Genomic DNA, 21,237 nt, shown 5'->3' with positions numbered 1-21,237 from the left:
TCTTGTCACGATGTCAGACTCTGAGATTATTTTTTTGGAAGCATAATGCATAGTTTCCTTAGTATTCTAACATAAAAAAACAAACAAAAACATTGCCTCGGGCTGAAGGAGAAACCTCAGAAAAAATGCAGTGGGTCTTTCTGTAAATTCTTTCTATCCATGGCCCTGGCAGGCACAGCTATATTTGCAAAGCAAATGAAAGAGCGTGAGTGTGAGTGTGTGTGTGTGTGTGTGTGTGTGTGTGTGTGTGTGTGTGTGAGATGTGTTTAAGATTATGTAAAGTATGATGCAGCCTCGTGTTCCAATCAAAGAATCTTGATTTTCCTAGGCTTCACAAGATCTGGCCCTCCTGAAGGTATCCAAAATGCTAGAAGGAAGGGGAAATGAGTTTGCGGATTTTATCCATGAATGTTAACATAGACAGCTTCTACTGAAAGATAAAACTAAATCAAAATTTAGGTAGAAGCTTCCAGAGTAGCAAAGCAAAGAAAAAAATAGAAATTGAAAGGCAAAAGAAACTTATAAAAACAAAATTTGGTCCAAGTAGAAGCTCAGAAAAGAAGAAATAAAAACAAGAGGAGAAGGAACTTTTCTGTAAAGAATGAGGCCATAGAGGACCTTCTTAAAGATGCTGAAGTCTTGGCAATGAAAAAGGAAATTAAATTAATGAAGGAAAATTGTTGACAAGTGCTTGCTATTGAATGGCAAAGGAAAATTCAAGATAAAAGATACAGGACTCTCGGAACTGAGAGACAATTGCTGACTCCATTTCAGGAGCTGCCAAGCACGAGAGAACAGGAAAATCAGAGAAAGCTGTGCTAGACCCACATTTGCTAGACAGCTAACATTTATTTATACTGCAAATCAAAACTATGAAGAAGCTAATTCTGTTCTGAAAGCTATCACTTCAGACCTAAGAGAAAGGATTTTACACCTGTGACTGTTTTGCTAAAAACATATCAGTCTCTGAAAAAAATTTAGCAGAGCTGTAAAACCTATCTGAATGTAATTAACGTGTTAATTTTGGTGAAACATAAAAAGCTCTTATTTTCTTGGAAATGCTTTATGCCTCTGTTGATGTAAAATACACAGTAAGCTAAATATTATCTAGACTACTTTATATGTTTTCAACCAAGAATGTTTCTCCTTATAAATTGTCTCCATATCATGAGAGAAAATACTGTTAATTATTCAGTGCCGTCCCACCACCTTTATCACACCAGTAAAAATGTTTTTGATGAAGTTTCCCCAACATTGCCAGGAAGCCAAACCCATAGGTACTTCTCTTTCTTGACCTGTTGGACACGTCAGAAGCTTTGGACGTGGTAAAGGTCCCCTCAGACTTGAAACGCTCTCTTGGATTCTCAATTACTTTCCCGTCTCACAGCCTCAGCCTCAGCCTCCCCTCTGTCTTTTGGCTCTTTTTTCTTTTTCCTACTGTTCAACTGCTTACTTGGTATCATCTAATAGAGATTTGCAGCAATCTTTTTAAAAATTCCAAAATACAACTCTTGGTAACTTACCCTTCACCTAAAACCTCTTCCGTACTCAAATTTCTTTTCTTTGTCAGTTTCTCATTCCGTTGAACTGTGGAAAACCTGCATCAGTCCTCCCTTCCCCTCACACCCTAATCCGTCAGCCACTTGTCTAGCTCTACTCCAAGGCATTTGGATTTTTCCACTCTTTTTTATCTCTTGACAATTATCTTGTCTAAACTGGCCCATCAGTGTCCTGTCTGATTGTACTCTTGCCCTCTTAAAATCTACAAATAGTGATTGCTAAATACAATGAATTGTTAAATTTTAAAACTTTTATTATGGTAGAAATGCATACCTTTCTTTTTGACAATGCTTGTTCTTGCCGCTTGCTGAAGCAGTTCTGAAGCCTTCTTTTTTTCTGAGTGTCTATAGTTGTGTTGTCGTGACTGCCTTGATTTGAGTCAATTCTAAGTATTTACCTTTTGTGTCATTTTGACTCGGGAAAAGATTCAGAAGTCACACAGTGCCAGATTAGATGGATAAAGAGGACGAGGCCCCACCAATTCTCGTAGGAGCCTGCCTTTTACTTGAATGGTATTTGGCAGCGATACTCACCATATGTTTTATCATACCTCATAAAAAGACTCATGAAAGAGGATTTCCAGAACTGCTTCAGAAAGTGGGAAAAAATGATAGGATAAGTGTGTTCAGAGTGTTTGGGGTGGGGATATTAAGGGAGTAGTTAATAGTAATGTTTTTCACTGCGTAGTTTTTAATTGTAAACATTCACTATGGTGTTTCGTTGTTGTTGTTGTTGTTTTTCTTTCTTTGGTACTGGGGATTAAACTCACTACCTTGCACTTGCCAGGCAAGCGCTTGTGCTGCTGAGCTAAGTCCCCGGCCCTCACTCTCTATTTTGATGACCCCTTGTATTGTCCACTAGCAGCTGGACAAATTGCTTTGAAAATATTAAGCACTTTTATTTTTTTCTTCTTTTAGAGGCTTTTAGAGGCTCTGTCAGGTTTGGAGCTAAGTGAAGAAGCTGCTTGAGGACCAGACAGGCAAGGTCAAGAGATTAGTTCCCTACCGGAAAAGCGAACAAATATATGAGTTACTGAAGTTTCTGGGAGCCAAGTTTCTTACCTTCAGTAGAAAAAGTTGTTACACATATTTAAAAAAAGAGGAGATGTTAAAATTAAGGGGAATATGGATGGAAATTCTACATGTAAAACTAAACACATGCTTTTTGATATCCAAGGATCAATAGAAAGGATGTGCATCTATTTGCTAGCTTTGTGTACTGAGAGGATTTGGAAGAAGCAGAACCCTAATAGCACTGGGTATTTTCAGTGTTTAGATTTATAAATATTGGTTTATAAAATAATGTTGTCGATGAGATGTGTCAGGAACATTTTCTTGTGCCGTAATAAGTTCTCACATATTAATGGAGACTTGTGACAAAGAAGCCCACTTGAAGTTGCTTCTGATGGCCAAAGCTAGCAAAATTTAAGCATCAGAACAAATCATGAAAGTCACAAAATATTATAATACATTTATAAAAATTATAATACATATTGAGTTATAAAATATACATATATGTATTACAATACATGTCAGAACAATAAGAATCTATGAGTTTGTACTAATATAAGTGGAAAAACAATAAACAGAAGAGAAAGCTGTTCCTTTCAATGCAAGGCTAAGTAATAGAAGATATGATGGAATGATTAAGCTACATTTGTAATTATAGGAACAATTGATTCAGAAAAGTTATCAATAGATGCTGAAACTTGTAGGTTTGCTTCAGAGTAGAATATATGCATATTCTCAAAGTGTATATGTCCTCATAAAATGCTTCCTGGTTTGTGTGATTGTTAATCTTGTCAGCTTGATTGGGTTGAGTATAGTAAAGCTACACTCAGGATAGATGTATGGAGGTGGTTCCAGACATGACTGGCATGTAAGCCAGCCAGCTAGAGTCAGGGAGAAGGCAAGCCTTGATTCAGGGGTCACCATGCAATAGATTTGCATCCCAGAGAACAAGAAGGAGAAGAGGGATAGAATCTGCCTGGGCTTGTGAGCACAGTTTTGTTTGGTTGAGTGTGCTCTTTGCCACTGCCTTTATCTGCGGACATCAGACTCCAGTTTCTTTAGCCCTGCAGTGAGGAACCACACTAGCGATCCTTCCAGACCTTCAGCCTTAGACTGGGGCTTCATCCTCAGACTCTGCTGCTCCAGGGCTTCCAGGTTCTTGGATGAGCAGCCCCTGGATCCTCCGGCTTTCCACATGCACCCAGCCATTGTGTACTGGACCATCTGGCCTCTGCTCCTTACACCAAGCTAATCAGTTTTCTTTTATAATTACATATAGTTTTTTTTCTGTTTGAAAAGTGTTTACTTTTCAAAGAATAAACCAAATGCAAATACAAATAGCTATAATATATAGCCTGAATAGAAATCAGAACAAATATAACACAAGATTTCACTTCTTCGATTAGTCACAAAGTATGTGACAATCTAGAAAACTTCAAAATCAATTCTATTTCTTTGAAAAGAGTCTATCAGCCATTACTGATAAATGACAACTAATAAGTCAATAGCATAAGTTTCCTGATGTTCATTTCCTAACTGAACCCAAATGATCTTTTAATTTGAGAAAGTAAAATAAAATAGTACATGGCTTCTTAGCAATATTTTTTAAACAAAAAAAATTAGAACAGTGATGTAATGTGAAAAATTAAAGCTGTGCTACAACACACAAAAATTAGCTACAGTCAACTAAGTGTCATATGATTTTTCAAACCACATTAAAGACTAAAACAACAGTCTCTTTAAAAGTATTGATCTATATAAGTCATAGAAAAGGTTCAGTATAGTGCAGTGGTCTATATTTCCCTTGTGATACATTTAAAAGAAATACTGAAAGGAAGAGAGGAAACCTTTTCTTGCTTATGAAAGCAAAGGATACTTTTTTCTGTCAATTCTCTTCCTCTAGAGAGCTCTAATCAATACAGACATTGGCAACTAATAGTTGAGTGGTTGCTATGACTGCATCTGACTCTATGGTTTGAAAGCCTTTGGAAATGGTTTGTGGAGGAGTCTGGAAAGGTTTGGAAAATTGAGCTGGAGAAAGCTTAGTGTGTTGTAAGCAGAGCCTAGTGGGAAATTCAGGTGTGAATTCAGGAGAGCAGACTTGCCAATAGGAATGTGGAATATAAAGATTGGGCTCATGAAATTTCAGGTGGATGTGAGGACCGTATTGGGAATTGTACTACAGGCCATTAATATTAGATTCTGGTAAAGAACTTGTTTACATTTTGTCCAAGTCCTAAGACTTTGTGTGAGGCTAAATTTAAAGACTTTGTGTGAGCTGACTAATTACTCAGAGGAAATTTCAAGGCAGCACAACATTCAGGCTGTGGCATGGATACTGCTGGCTGCTTTTAATAAGATTTAAAGTGAGGATCAAGAGCAAAAAGTACAGCACAAACATTTTTAAACCTTGAAGTTTGGCAAGAAATAAGTGTGTGTACATTTGCAACAAAGCTAATAAGATTAGTTCAATTAAAAGGAAGCTGAGTACTTTGCACTGGGAAAAGATGCTTGAGGGCATCTCAGGAATTGGCCAAACCTCATCCATCACAAAGTCAAAGACATAAAAGTGTAAACTCCTATAAAGACTTTGAGAAGAGAACCTCAGGTCACTCTGTTCATTCAGAGTTACCTTCAGAATTGTTTCTCCAAACTCACCCGCCCAGGCACTCAGAGACCACAGCATCCATAGCCCCAGTCACTACTAAGCATGGACTGTGCCCTCTTCCAAGTGATGCTAGTTTTATGGGCATTCAGAGTACGAGAATGTTGAGGTCTTCCTCAAAACTTTAGGGCTTCCACCCAGATTTTAAGGAAAGCTCTGGAAATCAAAGCACTGTATCACAGGGTTAGAGTCCTTTCCAAGAGCCTCTAAGAGGGCATGAGGGCTTTGAGAATGAAGCCAAAGCTATAATGAAGACCTGAGAAAGTTGGAGATACCAGATGTGTGGAATATCTGCTACGGAAAGCAGCAGGCGGTGTGCAGAGCCAGCCCAAGAGAGAGGCCCTGAGAGCTGCAACCACTAAAGCCATAGGGGCAAAGCTGCCCAAGCCTTTGGGGCTCACATTCAGCCCCATGTGCCTCAGCTGCTGGACACAGAGCTACAGGAGTTGATACTTGCCCTGCTGAGTTTTGGTCTTGAGTTTCTCTTTTGCAATGGGAACATTTACCCTATACCACTGCATCATAGGAGTACATTTTGATATTTATAGGGCCTCAAAGTGAAGAATTCCCTTGAGTCTTAGAAAACTTTTGACTCGACCTTTTGAAAAATATTGAAACTGTTGAGATTCTAGAAACTCTTAGAAGTAGAATAAATAAATTTTGCATAATAAGATGCACTAATGAATGTTGCATAATGAGACAGATGTGAACTTTAAGGGGCCAGGGGAGAAATGTTATGATTTAAACAAAAATGTACCCCCAAAGTTGTATATGTACAGGAATGGAGATTTGGGAAGATGATTAGATCATGCGGTGACTAATCTTATCAGTGGGTTAATCCATTGATGAGTTCATAGCTAAATATGTCATTAGGCAGTGGGGCCCAAATGGAGGCAGATGATCAATAGAAGAATATCTTGGACATATACACCCCATGCCCAGTCTCCCCACCCCGGCTCTTCTCCCCACTTTCTGCTTCCTGTTTATCATAAGCTGAGCAGCTTTACCCCACTGTGTTTATCTATCTTGGTGTTCCTGCCTTGGAGCCAGCATCCATGGACTGAGATTTCTGAAACTGTGAGCCAAAATAAACTTTTCTCCTTGAAATTGTGTGCCAGGTTCTCAGTCCCATACAGTGACATAAAGCTGAGTAATACAACTACACAAAGAAAGTTGTGACCCGATAGTGGAGAAATCTGGCAGATACCACCATGATGAAGGATTAAACAGCCTTAGGAATGCGGCCATTAAAAGCTGTATCCCTCCTAATAGAATGCAGCGAAAGAAACTCAGCATCACTTGTATGATTCCTCCCAGAAATGCATCCACCTGGACCTATTCTGGAAGAAACATCAGACAAATCCATTTTGAAGGACATTTCACTAAATAGCCAGCCTGTAATTTTCAAAACATGATTATGCTGGATTTTCAAATATTGTTATGCTGGATCAGATCTGTTTGTTATAAATTAGCAAAATTTGGATGAGATCTGTGGAGTGTGTGGTATTATTAAGTTTCAGATTTTGATGATTGTGCTATGCTTATGCAGGATTATCAAACGGGAGTGTCACTGTTTTTCAGAAACACCCACTAAAATATTTCAGGACAGTGGGGCTTAAAGTCTGTAGCTTGTTTGCAAATGGTTCATGGCTGAGTATAAAAGCAAATTATAGTATATCATGTCAGTTTCCTTTCTTAAACACTTCAGTGTTTTTTCTTTTTACTAAGAATAAAATGCTATCATTAGCAGCTATGGTTTGGATCTAGAATATACCCCACAAGGTTTTAGGTGTTTAAACATGGGGCTCATGGAGGTGACTGGATCATGGGGTGCTATATACATCAGTGGATTCATGCACTAAAGAATTTGGATGCTCTATGCTCTTAGGAGACCTGGTCCCTCAATCCCTCAGGGTGCGACCTGGAATGGTATCTCTCCTCTCTCATTCTCTGCTTTCTAGCCATACGATAGGAATAGTTTTTCACTCACATGGCCCTCTGTCAAGTCGTCTCTGCCTTGGAGCCAGCTGAACATAGATTGATACTCAGTCAAAATAATACCTCTCTCCTCCTTCAGATTGTGGGTGTTGGGCATTTTGTCCCAGTGAGGAGAAAATGGGTAAGACATTAGCCATGGCATAGACAGCACTGTGCCCTCACCCTCCTTTATCACTGCTCTTATGTGTTGAATCTAGGCTAGTACATTTCTGTATGATGTTCCTGCTCCTGCTTCCACTTCCTTTCAGCTTCCCTTGATTCCTTCATTTCTCAGATAAAAGGTCAGGGCTTCAAGGAGGCCTCCCTGACCATCCGACCCAAAGTGCCCAGTCCCCGATCACTGTCAACCAGCATACATCTCTTGTATGTACACGACATCAAATACTGTTTTGCCTACTTATTTGCTTAATCCGTTTACCATTTGTCTTTCTTCTTAGAGTAGAAACTCTAAGAGGAAAGAACAAATCAGTCTTTTGTACCACTGAATCTCTAGGGCCTGCGATATGCCCCAAGATTGTTATGCTCTGAATAAATATTTGATTCACAAATGAGCATGTTCCATCTCTGCATTTTAATTACCAGGCAATCGGGGTAATGCAGAAACCTTCATTCTAAGATGTCTGTGTCAATTTTCCCATTAACTGTGACTTAGTTTCTATCTTGGGGAACTAAATATACCAAACACATTTCATTCCTTGATTTATTATCCCTTTTTGCTAAGACTGATCTTATCTGTGGACCTGCTTATGATGGAATGATACACAATTTCACTAAACGGCGACAGCTCTTAACTAGACCTTGCCTTGGAAGAGAAGTTCTTTCTGGTGCTGGTTTGTTTGTTTGTTTTGTGGTAATGTGAATGGAGCTCATGTCTCTCTTACTGAGCTACATCCTAAAACTTTTTCAGATGTTTTAAAATTTTAACAAAGGGTATCACGGGGCCCAGACTGACCTTGAACTTTTTTTTTTTTTTTTTTTTTTTTTTGTCTTTTTGAGGCAGGGTCTCGCTATGCAGTTCAGGCTGGCCTTGAGCTCACTTTGTAGCCTAGGCTGATGACCTTGAACTTTCGATCCTCCTGCCTCAGCCACTCAGTGCTAGGATTATAGGTTAGTACTACCACACCTGGCCCCTATTCCCTATCTCTTATACATTCCCAGCCACCAATGACCAAAAATAAACTGATACTTATAATATCAGTTCTAAGAAGAACCTGACATTTTCTGGGTGTGGTGAAACACTCCTATAATTCTATCACTCGGGAGGCTGAGGTAGGAGGATCTTGCCAAATTCGAGACCAGCCTGGGCTACAAAGTGAGCCCAAGGCTACCCTGAACCACATAGCGAGACCCTGTCTCAAAAATATAAAAAAAAGAAAGAGCCTGACATTTAAATAATTATTTTCAACTTAGTATCATGAGGCAAAGTTCTTTTATTTGTAAGAGCATTGCTCAATGTCAAAAATATTGTAAAAGCTAATACAAAAGATTCTTTTGGTCAACCAGGTGATACATAATGCAAACCTCTGGCTTTCATCATAATTTTGGCATAGAGAATTATATCATTCCATGTAAATTGGATTACAGTTTCTTTTATTAATTTTTTGTGATGCATTAACCTTTCCATGGTGATCTGTGCATGTGCATGTTTCTGGGTGTTCATAAACCATAAATTATACAACTGTGGACTCACTGGGACTGATTAGTTAGCAGCCACTTTTTTGGTCTGTACAATTTTTTTGTTCCTGTAGTTAGGAAATATGCCATAGTATTATTATAGTAATCATATTTTTGAATCCTTGACATATTTAGGGCCTTGCCAGTCCTAGAGTGACTGCTTCTCTATGGGTAGTTTCTAAACATACAAAACAGCTTATTTATAGACATCTCTTTCCTATGTAAGCCAACCAACCCCAAACTCATTTCCTGAGCACCCTCTTTATAAAGTTCTCTTCATTACTTCCTTGTTGCTAAAACACTGATATCTAATATCTACCTTCCTGCGGGCAGAAAAAGCTTATTTTGGCTCACAGTTTACCAAGGTTTCAATCCACAGTCACCTAGCTCCAAGGCAGGGTGGCACAGCAGAGGGGCAAAACAGAGAAAGGGCTAACTTAGTGTGGTGGCAGGAAGCAGAGAGGTCAAGGGAGGAAGAGGGAGATAGATACACCCTTCCGGGCCATGCCCCCAGTGACCTACCTCTTCTGACCAGGTTCCATCTCCCGACACCACATTTAGCCATAAACTTATCAGTGGACTAATCCACTTATGACTATCACATGATCCAGTCACTCCCAAAAGCCCTACCCATAACCACATGAGGCTCTGGGGGACATCTAGATATAAACCATAACTCTAAATCACCTCTAGAGCAGTTGCCAGACCACTAGAGACTACCTCTGTAGCCCAGAATTGACCAACATCATTCAAACTGTCCAGTCTTAACTTGCTCATTCCCTCCACAGCAGAAGCTCTGCTGAGTGCTTCCCCTTCTCTCCTGTGTCTCCTGGATGACCCTGCTGCAGTCCCACGTGGCCCCCACAGCACAGTATGCCTCTTCGTGGAGGAACTGGAACCAGTGAATTTTTCAATGAAGTAATCTCTGTGTCTGTCATCTTACTATACCTGATAAAAACAAATCCTGGTTATATTTTAAAGCAATTGTACAGCACAGGAAAAATAAAATACTTTTCTTCCCATCATCAGAATTCCCAAAGACATCTGGTGTTACTATTGTTTGACACTTCTGCTAGTGTACAAAAGCTCTCCCTTTCTCCTTCTTTGTTGTCTTTATTTTTCTCCTTTTGTGAAAATCCACATAGAGCCATGAGCTTTGTGGAGGTAGGATTCGATTGTATTGTAACCCCCAGGTCAGTGTTATTTTTCCATTTCTCATATACCTAGGGCTCAACTAAGAAGGGAGACATTTGTGCACAAGCAAGCCCATGACTCACTTGACAAGGCCATGGAATATAATCTGTGCTGGAAATAAAGCAAATCAATTGGAGGTACAGAGCGTATTTCTTTTCTAAAAGTAGTAAGAATGCAGCCCCCGAGGATTGCATTGAATATGATCGTGGAAAGTAGATTTTTAACAAAAGGTTTGAGTTTTGAAAAATGTTATGGGATATCAGACAGCAGGAGAGAAAGGAATTATATTAAAAGGTTTCCAAGTGAATGGTTTTCAAGATATGTTGATGTGGTAAAAATTTTTAAATATATTAATGTGCTTCAGTCTTATGAGCTAAAGCAAAACTGTTTAAAGGTTAGCTAGGTTTTTATACAAAGTGTGATCAAAATGTATGATGAGTGTTTAAATAAAAAACCGTATTACTACAAAAGACACATTGCCACGAATCCCCCTCAAAGCACTTTGCCTCACTTTGAACGTACTTGTCCCATTACTCTTGTTACTTTCTGCAGAAGCTCTGGAAATCCTCTTTCATGAGTGTCTCTATGAAGTATGATAAAAAATACAGTGTATGCTGCTCCTGAGTGCCGGCCAACCCCAGAGAGGTTCATACAGTCAATAGAGTGTGCTCTGGTCCACTTTGTTCACTGAATCTGGTACTGTGTGTAACTTGTGGCTCTTCTCCAAAGTCAAAATGATCGTGAATGGTAAATGTTTGGAATTGTTTCGTGACTTTGAGGCAGCCACAACAGCATAACTAAAGACATTCATGAAAGACTATTTCCAGAACTGCTGCAGAAAGTGATGGGAATGAGTGTGTTCAAAGTTTTTTACCGAATTAAACTTTTAAAATTCATTGTATTTTTCCACCACACTTCATCAGGGTGTAGAATTTGGGATGAAGAAATGCATGAGCTGGAGTGGACTCTGGGGTAGTAGGATAAAGTAAAGAAGGAAGAAGAACTTTCCAGGAGGGCAATTCCAGATGGCAGCCCTTGGTTCCTCCGAGGTTTTATCTGAGGATGTTGCAGTCGGGCTGTGGCTCTGTGAGCCTGCTGTTTCGGGTTTGCATCCAAGCTCTGCCCCTTTCCAGAAGCACAGCCCTGGGCTAATGACACCTTCCTTGCTTGCTTCCTACTTTGTGAGAATCACAGTGATGAAGCAGTGGTCTTGAAAGGGATACATTTTCCATTGAAATACTCCAAAGACAGGAAAGAGCTCACCTCACTCCGAGGGCTTAAGGACTTACCCATCGCAAGTGGTGAATTTCATAGTCATCTTGTATCTTACCTGAAACATATACTCTGCACCATACTTACAGCGGTGAAGAAATTTGATGTATGATGGCCCAGAAATGTCATCTCTACATCTGCCAGAGAAGCCCACTTATCCTCATGCTCCAAAGGACACTCAGGAAAGCCAGAGACATAAACGAAGCATGCTGTATAAACTTATTAACATCCATTAACATGTTGGTGTGGATTTGTCTGTTTTGTGAAAACTGGTGAAAAGATGGAACTGTAAATGGAAAACTGGATGGATGGAGAGTAAAAGTAGATGTTGGGGCAACCCACAGCATAGAAGTAAAACCATAAGTACTGCTTCTGTATGGTCAGTGACCAGAGCAAGCCTTGTGGCCTAGCGATGTTTTGTTCAGATTTTTTTTCAGTGCTGTGAATGAAACCCATGCTAGGCAGCTGCTGCACCACTGAGCTACACCCCAGCCCCAGATATTATACTTTCTGGTTTCTCAAAGCAGTGCCCTTTATAGCTCATCCTGTCAGGGGTGGCTTGTGGTAGGTTTTTTACCTGAATCTTTGAAAAAGGAAGATGACGAATGGCGAGGAAATGGGGATTGTTGACATCTCCAGGAGCAGCAGGCTGTCTTTATTCCTATTATGAAGTTAACTGGATGAGATTCTCTGCATCTGATAAAGTACTGCCTTTCCTTCTCCTGGTAATAGTGTAGTGACCACACTGGTCCCTATTATAAAATTGTATATCTTTATCCATTGCTTTGGGACATTATCATTTTTATTTCTGTGGACTCATGGTGTGTCCTCTAAAGAAAGCTCCACACGGCTTAGTCATGGTTTAGGGGTCTCAGCTTAGGGGTGAGAAGACAGCTCTGGGGGTCTGAGTGGGGAAAAGAGCAGTGGCTGCTTTGGAGAGGTGAAGGGGTAAGAGAGAGAAGAAGGTTCAAGAGAGCGACAAAGGAGAGACAAGGGCTGGGGTGAGCAGGAGAGAGCCCAACGCAAGGTAGGACAGGAATGAAGCCCTATGTGCTTGTCATCAAATACTCCTCAGATTAATGGGAACATTCTAGAAGTTAATGCTGTGTTGGTAAGGAGCAGATTTGACACTAGAAATGCCCAAGTTCAGATGAATGGCATTGCCCACCAGGGGTACTGAAGGCAAACGTCCATAAAGCTGAATTTGGTGACTAGATAGTCTCTGGGTACAGATATTCTCACTTAACCACTTCCTGTTTAACGTCTGTTCCCATTTATGACCCAGTTGTGCTGTTTAGATTTATAAATCACCATTTGGACTTCGGACCCATCTTGTTTGTTTGTTTGTTTGTTTTTGTACAGTTTTGTGCATCTTGTTTATAGAGCCTCGGGGTCTCTTTGGTACAGTACACCTGGTTTACATAGTACCATGATATTTGATCATACTGTACAGTATAATGCTGTAGTTTTATGTTCCATTATGCATCACAATACTGCATTTAAGTGTTATGCAAATAAAAGCAAAGTCATCAAGCTGGAGTTCCTTTGAGCATTCCTTTGTTCAGAATATTGTAATGTACGTACTACATACCATCCTTCAATTAGTTCCCAATTCATTTGAAGACCTGGTTGCAGGACTGGAACTCAGTCATTAGATAAGAAATGTCTGTATTCTCTGTGTGAACAGTTTTGTGGTTCTCCAGTTGTCCTCTGTTCCATGTGACATCTAGGATTGTTCTCTGCTTAATAATTTGAAGTGGTCGAGGTAAATATAAACAGCGTAGGGATATGGTCTGGTAATATTCAGTTGAAATTTGGATAAATTGCTTACGGTGGGGTAGAAACAGTCCAAAACAAGCTGTCTTCCTCATTCCTATAGGAGACAATTCAGAGCTCCTAGAAAATATCCAAATAAGATAGTAAACATGCAAAGGGAATCCTCAGCACCTTTGACAGGGTACCCTAGGGACCTGATAAAACGTCCTTCCTGATTGATCTGGACTGCAGGAGTGCCTGCAGAATCTCTCTTTTCCTTTGCAAACACACATGCTGCTGTTTGTATCCTGTGTCCCAAATTCTTTATGTATGGATAGATTATCCTTATTGTTACATCTCTGTGCACGTGTATTAACATTTTTATAAGTCCTGAAAAGTGGGTTTTACGATTCAAGGATAGGTACATTTAAAATGATTACAAAACTGTTATAAAAACTGCCAAATTTCCATCCAAACAAGCTCTGCCAGATTGCCTTTCGAGCAGCAGTGATCTCTCTAATCCCTACCACTTACCAGTTTCCAAACTTATGCAAAAATCCTGCTTGGCTTTGTAGTGGTCTTCAACAAAAATTGAAAAATAATATGAATAATTTTAATTTTTGGTCTTTTTTTGCACATGTACATTTTACTTTTAGGTACATGGATGCAAGCTCATAAGAGCTTGTTAAATGGTATAAAAGCCTAGATTAAAATACATAGTACTTCTAATTTTCAGGTTTAATATTTTTTCCTTAGTCAAAGATCATGTATCTCTATGTCTTATTTGAAGTAAAACATGTTTGGCAAAGAAATGATATTGCAGACATTTTAAAGACTAGCATAATTTGCTATATTTCTTCATGAAGGGAACAAATCTTCTCAATTTCTTTGTAAGCACAGTTAAAAGTAGAGTTTGACTGATGCTAGACATTGTCAGTAAAAATTTTGTTTTCGCTTAATGTGTTGAGTTCACCATTGGAATTTGAGTTTAGTCATATTTATTGGTTCTCTTTGAAGCCTTACTTTCCTTGATGCAGTTCAATAAAAGCAGAAACATGATCCAGTTGATTTCTGGAATGATCTATTAAGGACTTGAGAATGAATAGGTCTCTTGGTAACCTGGGATTAGTCTTGTTTATTAGGCTCTTATAGTATCATTTGAATCAAACCTTTCACTTTAGATAAGTTGGAAATTAAATGAGATCAAGGAAATTAGTGCTATGACTTTATGTTGGTATAATATATTGTTCCATAAACACATTTTTTAAATGAAACTAGAGTCTAAATTTCTCATCTTTGACAAATTGCAATGGAAAAACTAACTTAACTGTTTTTAATAAAATGTAATAATGTAAAATTAAATTAGTAGATGTTAATGTAAAATTGTAAAGGTTCCTACACAAAGTACTTACAATAGCACAAAATTATGTAGTATTGTACAGCTTTACCACAACATTAAGAATAAAGACAAACAAATCACCGTTGTTGAAGTTTAAGCATCTAATATGAACTTCAAAGGATCATTCATGGAGTGCCTGCTGGGTACCCAGCATCACATATTTCAACTGCTGACTTCAGGATTCTTTTTGAGATAATGCTGAATTACATCATCCTGAATTAGTCTCATCACTTAATCATTTTCTAAAAGACACCACCTCCTAAGTCCATCACATAAGGGGTTAAGATTTTAACATCAGATTGTGAGTTGAATGGACGAAGGTTCAGACCATAGCAGAGAGAAAACAGACAAAATTCTTCGTCCCAGCAGCCACCACTCCTACCAGTTATCATGGCCTTGTCTTTTGCCAACTTCAGCTGTGGGCCCCTGGAGATAAGGGTGTCTCCAATTGTAACACTTGGGCCTGATAAGTGGTTGAGAACATGAGTGGCCTTAATCACCTGGGCCTTGTCTTGATTTTCTAAGTGGAAATCAAGAGTATGAAGGTTGTTCTTCCATTCCATGTTTTGAAATAAACCGTGTTAGTTACATAACCCTGATGCTGGCCTCTGGATTTCATTTTTAATTTGAAACAACAAATCTCATAGCCATCTTTTTCCACACTGCTTTGGATCAAAAAAAGGGAGAGCAAAGTGGTTCAGAAGTCTGAATATCACACTTGAATTATTTAACAAGGTCTAACCATCTAGTGGGGTTTGAAGTCTGTGCTGAGGGGAACACGCACAAAGGTCCTGGACAATTTTACCTGCAGCACTTCTCTGGAAGTGGCAGAAGTAACGGCGCCCCTAAGGTGCTCCGTGGGGTCTGCAGAAGCTGTCAGGTCTCCGGCTTCCTGAGTGAGCGCCCAGCTCACATTCAGTCCTCTTCTTTCTCTTCCAGTCCCAGCAGAAGTGCATCGTGATCTTTGCCCTCGTGTGCTGCTTTGCCATTCTCGTCGCGTTGATCTTTTCAGCTGTGGACATCATGGGAGAGGATGAGGATGGACTCTCGGAAAAAAATTGTCAAAATAAATGTCGGTAAGAGGTAACAAACAAAAATTATCATTTAGGGGGTGGGCAAGGAAGGCAAGGAGAGCCCTGGATGTTGAAGAGAAACACGTAATGACATTGTAAAGACAAGTGATCATCCAGCTTTTCCCTCCGCTTAAGCAGAGGTCCTCCTCTGCCCATAGGGCCACTGCTTCTAGACCAATGCAGTAAACATGGGTAGCAATTTACAGCTGGTCCATAGGCTTTACAGAGGGGTGAAGATTTTTAACAGTCTGTGTTTCTGGAGACTTCTGGGTATAAAGTTTTGGATTGTTCCCCAAGGAGCCAAGCAAAAGCAAGTGCCCAGTGACAAAGAACACCGTGCTAGTCGTTCTGTCACATAGACATTAGCAGACACCTCAGGAAAACTTCCAGTTTCAAGTTAAAGAATAAATAAGTCCATGAGGCGACAAAGAGACTTCCCTCAGTCTGTCCCAACTTAGCACATGTTTCTTTTTAATCTAGAAGTCACTGCAACTTTACCATTAGTGTCTAGATACAGGCTGCATAATGACATTTTGGACCCCGTTTGTGACGGTGGTCCAATAAGATTGCATTCCCTAGTGACATCATAGACATACATGTCCTGTGATGCTCACGCAGTAACTGAATCTGCTAAGAACTCATTTATCAGAACACGTCCCCATCCATAAATGACCTGCAACTATACTTCATTTTAGTTACATCGGATTTCCCTGGGTCATTTATGATTGGCAGAGACTTCACACATGGCTTCAAACCCATGAATCTCTTCATGCACTGCTTCCCTAATCTGCTAAATTTTTTTGAGATTGGGGAAGGCGTAGAAATGTATGAAGAGGATCTGGGTAGATGAAGGGGTCTATTTTGACATATATATTGCTGTAAAGCTGAAATGAGACCACAAAATTATGACAGGAATTATCAGTCAGAGCTTATGATGAATTTAAATTGTAGTTTTTTCCCTGTGGAAAGCATTAGTCTAAGTGCCCATCTTTTCTACCTTAAAATTGTCTGCAACTGCGACCTGGCCATGTGTGTATAAGTTTCCACTCTGAATGTGTTGCCTTGAGGTTGAATGCCCTGACACTGGAAGTGCCCTGAAACACAGCTGACTTTTTCCTTCTCCCATGATTCACCATAATCTCGTTACCAGAAGCAAGTGCTATATAAAGAGCACAGTGTATAAGAAATAAATCAGCATACATTTTTGGATTTTATTCCTTTGTGTTAGAAAGATGTTTCATAAGCACAATGACTTCTCAAACTGAATCTTGGAGAAAAATTGTGCTAGGATTATTGTAAGGAAAACAATAGAACAACAGTATTGCCGTCATCTTCTGCTAACGCTGTTTGTTACAACATCAGATGTGAACTCTCTGGATAGAAAGCCAGTGACTCATATTTATTAAGTGGAAACTCTCTGCCTGTCTCTTCAGCCCCACCTTATAATGAAGACTGCTGGGTACTTCAGATACAAATCCCAGCACCTAGAGTGCAGTTTTACAGAGGCCAAACCAATACAACTTCCTAAGATAAAATATCTATGACTTTTCAATCTGCATTACCAGGTATTGCTAGGCTTCAACAAAAAAGAGAGCCTTCTTTGAGTGCTATTTCTTTTCACACAGGAAAAGTTATTGTTTACTCAGATTTTTACTTTTTACTCCAGCAAGTGGAATTTGAGTCTGGTTATTTCTTGTATGTTAGTTAAGAACTAAATTCTGAAGACTCAGCACTGCTTGTTCCTCCATCTAGAAGATAATTCTGATCCTCAGCATTTTGCTGCTTCCTTCCCCTGTATAGCTGGAATTACTACCTGGTTGCTAGGTGCCATTCCTGCTTTAATTTTCTGTATCCGTTTGTGATAACATTACTGTCACGCCTCACGGCCTCCCACAGCACCGAGTCTGCTGTGAGCCTTGGATCTCTTGTCCCACCCTCATGCTCAAAGCACCGCTGGCCATGGCTTTGCACCTTTACAGCCTGCAGAGAGTAGGATCCACTGTTCTTCATCTAGGTTCTGCAGGCAGGAGTGTCCTTGGTGAAAGAGATGAGGCTTTTCAGAGTTGTGCACTCTCAGTATAGTGCACTGATGTAGACCAGTAGAAGAAAGCAGTGCTGGTCTCCAGATGCTCTCCAGCTTGCTTGTCTCAACTTTACCCTTCTGTACAAAATTCTAGACTTCCCCTCATGTCTTTATCCCTTCTTCCCAGAATCTTTCCCAAATTGTACCTCAAGATGGCACCCACTAAACTACCTGGCATTCAGCTCCTAATGACTCAGTTTCACTTTGGTTTCTTCATTGAGTTTTTCTTCCCCAGGTATCATTATCATAAAAAGTGCTGCATGCTTTGCTCAATTTTTACTGAGATTTTATTACTTGTTAGTTTAACTCCCTCTGTGTTTGCAACTCTCCTCACTCCTAGAAGTTGAAAGAATCCCAAATATTCTAGACTTTGTCAGAGTCTTCTCACTGTTTTGACAGTCTCCTCCCAAACTCTCTCTGGCCTGTGCACTCTTTTCTAAATGTATTACTTTAATTCATCTTATTTTATCTCTACTAACTAACCTTTCTATCATCTGATAGATTTGTACTGTGAATCATACCACCCACTCAATGTTTCCCCCTTATATGTCTTGCTAAATAATGTTATCTCCCTATAAAAAATTCTAAAGTTTTTTTTGATGACTTCTTTCCCTCTTTGTATTATTTTCCTGCTATATTGCTATACTGAATTAGATAATGATACACTCATTTATCATAATTTTCCACCCAAATCTGGAAAATGCCAGCCAATCCAAAGTTACCATCCAAATGCTACTTTTTTTTCCCCTGATATGGGCCTTACTTGGTCCAGTTGGCTCCAAATTCTTAAAACGATTCAGCCCTTTTTTGTACCTCAGCCTCCCAAGCAGCTGGAATTACCAGCACATGTCACTGTGCCAGGCTTCCAAGAATCTTTTAACAAACCCCAGCTGCTAGGCCCAGAAGCAAGATTGTTGAGCTCACTAATAGCTCACTTTGACCTATTCCTTTGAGTCTGCCAGATTTCTGCACACATCTGCCATTCTCAATGTGTTGATTCGGCCCCTATTACTTTCAGACCTGCTTGTCACTTGAATACCTGAGAAAGTGAAAGGCAAATGTTCTAACTCCTCCTAGGAAAATACCCACTGTGGGCTTAGGGTATCACTAGGTAGTAAGGAGAGCTTGGATGGCTAATGGAGTGCATACATCCTGTGACTTGGCCAGTCCATGGTTCATTAATGCCCTGACACTCACTGTTCTCTATTTTTGGGAGAGATGACTTCCTGCTCTGAGTTTGTCCACCTGTCCTATCCCCAGGGACCAGCAGAAACACTGGAACCACCCTGCAGCTCCTGCGCTGGCCCCATTCAGATCCCCTGCCATCATGTAGGACCCTGGTCTTACAGTGAGAGCCTCGGTTTTACACGCGTAGCTGAGTGTGTGCTTCACACCCTGGGCCGCCCTACATTGCTCACGTCGGGTTCCTACTCCTCCACTTACTGGGGTCACTCATAGACATTAGCTGGAAGAGGACTTTCCTCCCACACCTTTCTGATCAGTGTGCAAGAACCAGCCTGCGTCCTGCTGCCACTCTACCTTGGGCTCAATTCCCTTGACAATATTTCCCCAAGCTCCTAGTAAACAAGTGGAGTAGAAATGAAATTATTAGTGGTTTAACATTACTTTGTCACAGTGGCAGGCCTGGATCACCTGTGTACCCAGGCAACCCCTGTTCCAGGACTTCCTCTTCTCAGATCAGCCAATCCTGGGTGACTACTGGTCCAGCTTAAGTCACTCATGCCGTAAATCTGCATATTTGTATTTGGGCCCTTACTTGGATGCACAAAGGGCCTGGATCAACCCAGGCTATATATAAAACCTTTGTGAGACTAAATATGTTAATGATGCAGGTACCTGTCATAAAATGTCATCTAATAAATATTCCATAAATGAGGCCTTGTAAGTTCATTACCAGTGTTTGTATTTTCCTTTCTGAATTTCACCTTACTCAGCTATAAAATATAGAAGAATTTGAAATCATTTTCCATCTTTTTTCTCAACTGTAAATTTCACTTTCTCTATGTTAACTTTGATCTACCATGCTTTAGACTGCCAACTCCAACCATGTTGTAAATCAGAGTGTTATTCCAAACTGAGAGGATTCTGTCTGGTTTGGGGCTCCTGCCTTAATATTTGAGTACTTTTCCTTCGAAGGAGGAAAAGCAGCTTAAATTTGCACTCATCCCCACCTGTAGGAAAACATCCACGACATCAGAAGCCTAGCATACCTGAGTAGATTTCTAATGCACTAACTGGATAGGAATGTGAGAGCTGAACTATAGAGGCACACACTGGCTCGAGTGACTTCTGTATTAGGATCTTTCCCAGTTTCTCCATTGAGCCCACAATGAACCTGTTTCTATGATCATTTTGACTAACTTTTTGTTTGATCAGTCCCAGTGTCTGTTTCTTCCATAATTGCTTAAGATATGAGAGAGAAGCAAGCATTCATGTTTAATCTGCCCTGTTCTACATAAGTGACTGATTTGATCCATTTCCTTTTGGCCTCCTCTTGTCTCTCCCCAATTCCAAATTCTGTACTTTTCTACAGCCCTTAGCTTACTTCTCCTGGGTTTTTGTTTAGAGGTGACTTTAGTTAAGAACTTGGTGTCCACTTCATAGAACTCACCTCCTTCTGCTCTCTTTCCAGTTCAGAATCCCTGAATGTCATCGCTAATCCTTCCCCCTTCTCATGTGTGTCTCAGAGGAAGAGCTGTCTTTTGCCAACTCTTGTGTGTGTGTGTGTACGTGTGCATGTGCATGTGCGTGTGCGTGTGCGTGTGCGTGTGCGTGTGTGTGTGTGTGTGTGTGTGTGTGTGTGTATTTTTAGGAACTGAGACCAGAGCCTTCCCATTCGGCCCAAACTTCAAATCCTCCTGTCTCAGCTTCCAAGAGCACTAACATCACAGGCATGTGCCACCATGCCAGGCTTCATTGTGCTTTTTATTGACATTTCTCTGCTGTCTTTCCCTTTGAGACTCTGAGGTTGTGAGGACGTGTGTGTTCTCACTCTCCCAGGGAACTGGGCCTGAGAACTTCAGTCTGCTTTGCTTCTGCATCCCTTGAGTTCTTGCTACAAATTCCAGGCTGTTCCAGCAGTGGAAACCTCAGTTTTCTGTTGGTGTCATCAGCATTTTGGTGCTTTCACTGTTTCTCTGACTGGACCCAAAATTCCTGAAAACCAGAAACCTACCTTATACAGAATTTCCTGCATCAGGATAAGCAGCTAGTGTTTTCTTAATGAGCAATAATTTTCGTATGAGACAAGTGTAAATGAAAGGGATAGTACTGTTTACTGACATAATAGGTATGAGTTAGATCAATTTGTTATCCTGCCTTTCCAGAATTTCCTTATGAGGGTAAAAACTGAGGATTATGAGAGACAGAAGTTTATAGATTATATACCTACAGGAAATCATATGGAGTTAGAAACATTTTAAAGAACTGTTAAAATGAAATGAAATAACACTAATATTTTCTAACTAGCATTGAATAAGTAACTTTTAATAACACTTAAAAGATAAAAGCTTAACATTATGAAGGAAAAAGAG

General features: G+C 40.0%; 1 protein-coding gene across 4 annotated transcripts in view; it reads left to right on the top strand.

Moving 5' to 3' along the window:
* Pld5 (phospholipase D family member 5) overlaps positions 1 to 21,237 on the top strand; it is a 329,011-nt gene that overhangs the window by 117,901 nt on the left and 189,873 nt on the right. For 3 of the 4 annotated variants that reach the window (XM_013157760.3, XM_063236753.1, XM_013157761.3), the window contains exon 2: positions 15,467 to 15,603. In XM_013157760.3, coding sequence (XP_013013214.2) covers positions 15,467 to 15,603 — 137 coding nt within the window. Of the gene's footprint in view, positions 1 to 15,466; positions 15,611 to 21,237 lie in introns of those variants that run through there. The other variant, XM_063236754.1, reaches the window with a different exon arrangement.

The sequence above is a fragment of the Cavia porcellus genome, unplaced genomic scaffold (genome assembly GCF_034190915.1).
Source record: "Cavia porcellus strain 051 isolate PalLab524CR breed Dunkin Hartley unplaced genomic scaffold, mCavPor4.1 scaffold_26, whole genome shotgun sequence".
NCBI lineage: Eukaryota > Metazoa > Chordata > Mammalia > Rodentia > Caviidae > Cavia > Cavia porcellus.
The sequence above is the reverse complement of the archived record's forward strand: the minus strand, read 5'-3'. Positions and strand labels throughout refer to the sequence as shown.